The sequence below is a fragment of the Melanotaenia boesemani genome, chromosome 2, assembly GCF_017639745.1.
Source record: "Melanotaenia boesemani isolate fMelBoe1 chromosome 2, fMelBoe1.pri, whole genome shotgun sequence".
In the NCBI taxonomy this organism is placed as follows: domain Eukaryota; kingdom Metazoa; phylum Chordata; class Actinopteri; order Atheriniformes; family Melanotaeniidae; genus Melanotaenia; species Melanotaenia boesemani.
This window is the reverse complement of record NC_055683.1, coordinates 31,374,240-31,381,476: the sequence shown is the minus strand read 5'-3', so window position 1 is coordinate 31,381,476 and position 7,237 is coordinate 31,374,240. Positions and strand designations below refer to the sequence as shown.

The window sequence follows — 7,237 nt, the reverse complement described above, 5'->3', positions numbered from 1 at the left end:
TTATTCTAGTATGTACACAGTGGGTATCAAACACAATCGCAAAGAAAAAGAGAAAGTGAGATGCATCTTACCCCATATTTTTAGACACTATCTTTTTTTAATCAAAACAATGAAAAAGAATGAACTGATGCCTGTAGATGAATTGAAATGAAGGGAAAATAAAACACTAAAATATAAAACCACCACCCCTACTTTCAAACCACACTGCCTTTCTCTATTAGAATTTAATATTTGGACCAGATAGTTTTGTATTATGGGTTTTAAGTCAAAGAAAAACCTGTAATTAACTTAGATTGAGGTTAAAAAGTGTAAAAACAAAAATCTCATATGTAATTATATCCATTTTTCTACAATATGTTAAAGAGCAGAATGCAAAGTTATGAAAAGTATGTTGAATCGGAGACCATTAGCACATTTAAAAAAAACAAAGACCTAAAAAGTTTTAAAATGCAAGAGAAAATATATATATATATAACAGACTATGTCAGACATATGACTGGGCCTAAATTAAGCATCCTGGAAAGTATGTTAAAAGCTCAAATGAGAAAGCTAGACAATTAGACATTTTAAATCAAATTTCTCAACATAAATTGAGCCAATTTGGGGATTTGATTGACTACTATCAGAACTGTCCAAAACTCGTTGGCATCAACAGAATGAATGAAACTGATCAACACTATTGTGTTCACATCTTCCTGTTATATGTCTTTTTTTATTGTACAAAAAAAAAAAAAAAAACGAAACAGGATATGTTATATTAAAATATTATTTTAATTATGAGCAACTTATTCCAACAACCACACATTTGGAGGTTGATGAATTATGTAGCATAAGAAAAGCTTTCACCTTCCTTATGCTGCAGTACAGAAGCACTCAGGTTTCATTAAATAAAAACAGCAAATAAAAACTGTAGAAAAGTCATTAACATGCGTCAGCGAACAAGCCAATGACTGACTATTATAGAAGGCTGATGGCAGCCAAGACTGGATATGTCAATCTCTAATTTTGATCAACATGATGTGAAAGAAAGAAAACAGGAATCAGTCAGCTGAGACTTTTCTGAATCAACACTGTTGGGAATGAGGATGTCTGTTGAAATGTCTTTGGTATGTAAGAGTCGGAAAAGGGTGCTTCTGCTCAGAGAAGAGGACAGATGTCAGCCTGCAACCTCTCCAATGTCCCACTTAGTTTTGGGTTCCTGCCACCATTCAGCCAGAAAGGACTCCTCGTAGTCCCCAATACCCTCGAACTCAGAATCGGGATGTTCTGAGTGAGAGACGCCCATTTCTTCTGGACTTACCACGTCCTAAAATGTAGGAGAAAATGAATACAATAAACAGAAAGCAAGCAGTTAGCAAACTTACCGTCATTCTATCTGAAAAAAAAAAAAAGATTTATTTCTTTTCTTATGTCTATCAATCTGAGGCTTGTGCACCCTGTAATTCAGAGTGAACTTTCCCATTCCTCCTCCCTCCTCTCAGGTCCAGGCAGTGTGTGAAGCAAGGGAGGGGCTGACCTGAGTTAAATGGATGTGGCACAGTCTTAGTGGCCAACACCTCCCAGCCACATACCACACTGTGCTGGCGGAAAACACTGCCCCCCTCCACCCCCACTTCCTCCAGAGCCTACACCTCTCTTTTTTTCCCTTTCCTCCTCATTCTACATCTACAACAGTAGCTCAGGTTTAATCTGCAAGTTCTTCTTCTCGTGCTGTTTATAAGTGTAATTTAATCTTGTCTGGTCATGCAGAGAGTAGGTTTTATCTGCCAAGGCCCTGAGATGTCTGACTCAGAAACTCCCGCCGTCCCAGCTCTATAGAGGTTGATAAAATATTGACTATGATGTTAAAAAAAATTGTCAGGAATGATATCAGTAGGAAAGATCTGATGAGCAGAGATAAATACCGCTACTTGGAAAACTTTCAGTATTCAGATTCAGTCATTTTATCATTGCCATTTGTAAAACATTCTTTACCAAAAAAAAAAAAAAAAAAAAAAAAAATCAACACCAACAAATCAAATTGAAATTCAGTGTATTTAAGTCTATTTTCTCCATTTAACAGAATAAGACTCCTAACATGAGAACCAACAGCTAAAAAAAATTCAGATCAGCCTCTTTTAAGTGTTATTTTGCAATCTAACTGAAAAGGACTTAAAACTCAAGGACAAGCTACAATTTACCATTTTTAAAACTGCAACAAGACTCAGGAACACTGCCGACACAGGGGGAGGGGATGAGAGGAAAAGGGAAAAGGAAGGCGTTGTCACCCTTTATGTGGCTGGAACATCTAAGAATCATAGAAGGATTTTTAATAAACAAATACCAGCGTTTTTCAAACCCAGCCACACCACCCGACAGACACTGGCTCATCCCAGGGGCCCGACTTTACAAAACGCAACCTAGTGTATGTTCAGAGCACTGAGGACTCAAATAAGCCCAGATTAGCATTGGGGAAACCAAACAATCACTCAACAGATGGATGGATCAACATAGGAGAGTCAACTCATCAGACCAGAACTCTTAATGATGAAAGGTGTCCTTTAAGGGCTGCAATGTTAAAATCTTGGACAGAAAAGACAAGTGGATAGCAGGGACTGAAGAAACTGAAAGAAGATTAAGGAAGGTGAGGGATGAAACAACCGAAGTTGGTCCGACCACCAGAGCAACAACTGGCATCAGTCATTAGAAATTTTCCAAAACTTTGCAGTGTGGAGGAAATCATGCAGATTACCAGGAATTAGTATTTATCCTATTAAATCAATTTTAGATAATAAAAATTCCTGGACATGTTAGTGGAAAACACCCTCAGGTCGAACTACAGAAGTCTTCAGTAAACAGCGGAGGAAGACTGAGACCTCGCCTCCTGCACCAGCAACAGCCTCTGTCCAGCTATCCCAAGGAGACTGATGACACCTATTCACATCATTCGAAAGTGAAACTTGGACAATAGTCACTCTAATGAGGCCTCAGGTGAGTCACAACTCTCAATGATGGTCATAGACTCTAAAACATCAAAGTTTGCCTAATTATAAGAGAGCTGAATCTTTGGTTTGTTCTGAATACTGCAGCCATGAGGAATTGGGTGATAGAGTTATCTACTCTCCTTTAGTTAGATGATGGTCTTTTTGTTTCTGATGCTAAAGAAGAATAGAGAGGACAAACTGGAGCTGATTTACTTCACACTGGAAGAACTGAATAAGATCTTGGGACTTAATTTGGAAGGGTCTGGGAAGTAGTCTGACACCTGACAAGATGGCTGGATGATGTCAACTCACAAGCCTTGTGGAAATTAATCCATCTCCAGAATACCATTCCCTGACTTTGTATAATGTAGGAATCATGTACCAAAGACACAGGTTATGTTTACATACACAGCAATATTCAGATGATTGACCTTGTCCTACTTCAGACAATATTTCAGTTTTAGAATTTGCATACGTTTTGTACAGGATATTTAATTGATATTCCGGTTTAAATTAGTGACTCACACTCACATTACATCCCTCTCCATCCTTCAAAATACAAAGTGTTACTCAGGTTCCCCTGTTTGTGTTTTCTTTTTAACCTTAACTGCCCCATTACCATTATTAGTATGTAATATTATAAATGAGGTGCATAACTGTCTAAAAAATGTTTACACCATTGCAGCTTAATAACGTTATTGCTGTTCACATAACAGTGTCTAACTCACTGCTACAGTAGCATCATGGTGTGTTTGTAAAAAACAGTAGAAACGTACCTCATCATCTGTTTGTAGGTAGCTCAGTGCAAACTTCAGCATCTCTTTCTGTTTGGTCGTTTGGTTAAAATACCTCAGAGCTTCCTGAAAAATGAGATACATCAGCACTTGTGTTTGCTGGAGCAGCAGGTGAAAACAAACCAAGAGTTTTATGACACCGTGTTAAGCTACTCATTTGGGTTGCTGGTTGTTTGTTTGCTGTTTTTTTTTCTTCTCTTTGCTCAGTTTGGAAAGTATTTACAGCAGTGCCAAATTTATTTCAGAAGGCAAAGAAGTTTATGTGGCTCTCCAGCTCCGTATACAACCACTTTATTGAAGCAGTTGCCAAATCTACACTGTGCAAAAAAAGGGAAAACAAGTCTGTCTTTACATGACTATATGAGTTTCTAATTACTACCCTGAGATTGTGTTAATGTTCACGCCAGCGCTGCTTTATGTTCTGCTTGAGTGTGACCACACTCTGCTGCATCTAGTTCACTTATTGAAGTCCTGGAGGAGCATATGGGTCATGATTGATGAACTTGTAGATTTACTTACAGGCCGTGGCTGAAAATCCTCATCCTTAAGGCCCCATTGTTCTTGGTAGAAACGGTAGTATGCCACGTTTCGCTGCATGACCTGGTCGTTGGGGTCAAACAGCATGTAACTGGCTGCACAGGGAGCAGCGTTCTTTACATCATTCACTGGAGAACATGGCAAAATAGTACAAATATGAGCAATATTATAAGAATTTCAGAAAAAAATTAATAAATATAGACATTTCCTTCATGTTTCTTACATTTATAGTATGAAAACTGGAGATAGTGATACATGGTGGCCACAAACTTCTCCACAAAGAAGCCTCCAACATTCGGTGTCAGGTTCTCCTCACATTTCACTTTACATTTGAGCACATCAATAAAAAGATCTGAGGGAAGAAGGACAGAGGGACATTATTTTGTCTCAAACATATTTTAGCTGCTCCTCAGCTGCTCTCTTCTTACCTGCCAGGGTTGGATAGAAATCCTTGAACTCTAAGATCTCATACGAGCCCTCGCAGCCTGCTAAGCAGAGGCTGTAAACTTCAAAGAACTCTGTGATGGCCAGCTCCATGTTTCTGGCACTGCTGCTGAAGTCTCCGTTGTTGTAGAGCATTACGCTCTTAAGGAAAAGACTCTGGAAAACAACAATTAATTTTTTGTAAATGAGAGGATGAAATAGGATGTTTGTTTTTGCTTTTTTTTATTGCAGTGTGAATATCTGGAGCTACCAACTTCATATGGCTGCTCCTCGTGGTCGATGAGATACTCCTCCACATCAAACAGTGTTTTGTAGTAGTTCATGTTTTTGGTCAAAGAGGGATCGTTCGGGTTCCTCTTCAGGAAGGTGTGAGCTGCTGCCACTGCCTTTTCCAAGTTGTTGAGCTAAGAAAGAATACACATCATATACTTATACCAATAAAAACACAACCTGTCAGTCATGTTGAAGGTTATGATTTCTTCTAGTGGTTCCTAAAGAACAGCCAAGTGTTTTAAGATTTGTGTGGCTTTGAAATGTCATTAATCACTCAAGTAATAAAACCAAATAATTTAAATGGTAAAGAAATCAGTGTTGCCAATCATCATCTGTACATTATCTGAGATTACAAATATATGAAAGCCCTCAAACATGTACGTTGGCCATTGCCATGTAAAACCTAATACTCAGTAGTCTGCTGACAGAGAAGAACAGGGGGATTGTTTTCAGGGGAACACTGGAGGAAGAGACGTGGCATTTGCTCAACAAGGCCTGCAGGAGGGTGCAACAAAGCAGCATGGAAACCCCACTTTTCATCTCACAAACTAGTTTCCTCGTGATAAGTCAAACCTCCTCTACCTACCTAGAAGAACAAATACCTTTATTGCGTAAATGCGACAATTACGCTGAGTTTTTCTGACGCTTTCTGACTTCAATCGGGCACATGTAGGCTACGTCTTGTAAACTCCTAATATCGGGTTTTAAAAGTTGGGATTTTATGAGGTATGACCGTAACTTCAAGGCCCGCATCTATGGTGCCACAATCTGGCGCAACTTACAACATATCAAAAGCTTTGCTCTCACCTGGTAGTATGCATACTGAATGTACCGATACGGTATCCTTTCGTCAAATGTTTCCAGTAAGTCTCTTCGCGGGTGCGAAAGTTTAAACACAGGAAAATCTGCCTTGCACTTTTTAAGGCATGCAGCCCTCATCAGGATATGGCGCACGACGCGTAGGCTGCTGTCGGGAAACAGGGTGTCGTTTTCCCGACTGACGAAACTACAGTTGCGGCTGCAGAACTCCTCGCTGTCCCGCAGCAGCCGGTGGAGGCGCAGGCTCAGCTCCAGGTACTTGACGCTCTCTGCCCAGTTCTGGGCCGAGTACTGCTCCAGCGCGTAGCCGTACGCGGACTCCAGCGGCATGATGTCTTTCTGAGGGAAACTTTTAAAGCTGTATTTCTCATACTGAGCCTCCACCAGGGCGAGAATGAGAAAGGCCAGGTACAAGCTTCTCAGGAGCATCATTACCTCCGCCGGCTGCGACGGGAGTCTGTCCTTATTTTGAATGGATCAGGAGACTCCCTCCCCTTTCTTTTAGCAGGGATTGCTCATGTCCGACCGCACGTATACAGGCTGGGAAATCTGTAGAAATTGATGCTGAAAACACGGTTATGTGGCTGACTGTCAAAGTAAAGTATTTTCCGAGAGATAAACTTCAAGGTGTCATGGAGATTTTGAGATTTCTTGTTCTATTCAATGTAAGTTTCAAATATAGAGTGTAAACTAATCAATCTAAAGGGCTGGATATTTGTATTTGAAGCCCTGTAACTAATACGCCCTTGATCATTATTATGAAGGTATAGTACTGCATTTCCGGTAAGAATTGTTGTAACTTTGGTGTACTTGACATAGACGTCACACTTTGGACTTCCAAAGAGGAAGGGGTCCAATAGATAGGCTACTATCTTTATTACGTTTGGATTTAAATATATAAGGCATTAAGTTATTAATATTTTTAAATATTCTTTTATTAATTTTTTTGCATAGTTGACTCTTGTAAAGCACTTTCTGATCTTGAAAGGTGCTAAATAAATAAAGTTGTACTTACTAATCATTTCAATGTGACAACTTTTATAGGCAATAATATTATTTCTACTTAGACTCAGAGTCTGCAATATGTGATGCCTTCAATACAGGTTTAACTTTTGATGCCCTGCAAGAAGATTGTGCTGGTGGGATGGCTATTAGGACCCAGAGGATAATATCTTAACGCTTCCTCGAGAGACAGATGTGTTCAAAAGTGATTATGTTCATATCTGAAAACTTTTATAATATTTATTGAATAAAAAACAACCCAATCTGATTGTCACTATAGTGTTTGATGCCAAGTAGGCTAATTATTTCGCATTTTGTGGCTCTTGGATGAAAACATGAGCCAGGTCTCTGAGCCAGGCTTTACACGTTTGCAGAATTCCATTAAACAGTGGGTGGGGGCCAGGG

At 39.4% G+C, this 7,237-nt stretch overlaps 1 protein-coding gene across 1 annotated transcript; it reads right to left on the bottom strand.

Moving 5' to 3' along the window:
- Positions 1-75: 75 nt before the first annotated feature.
- p3h4 (prolyl 3-hydroxylase family member 4 (inactive)) lies at positions 76-6,390 on the bottom strand. The gene is made up of 7 exons (XM_041972298.1): positions 5,819-6,390; positions 4,993-5,142; positions 4,723-4,894; positions 4,518-4,646; positions 4,277-4,422; positions 3,740-3,823; positions 76-1,306 (listed from the first exon to the last, which is right to left on the bottom strand). Exons 1-7 carry the CDS (start codon positions 6,260-6,262, stop codon positions 1,157-1,159), a joined length of 1,275 nt encoding a protein of 424 aa, XP_041828232.1. The 5' UTR covers positions 6,263-6,390; the 3' UTR covers positions 76-1,156.
- Between the last annotated feature and the right edge of the window lie 847 nt (positions 6,391-7,237).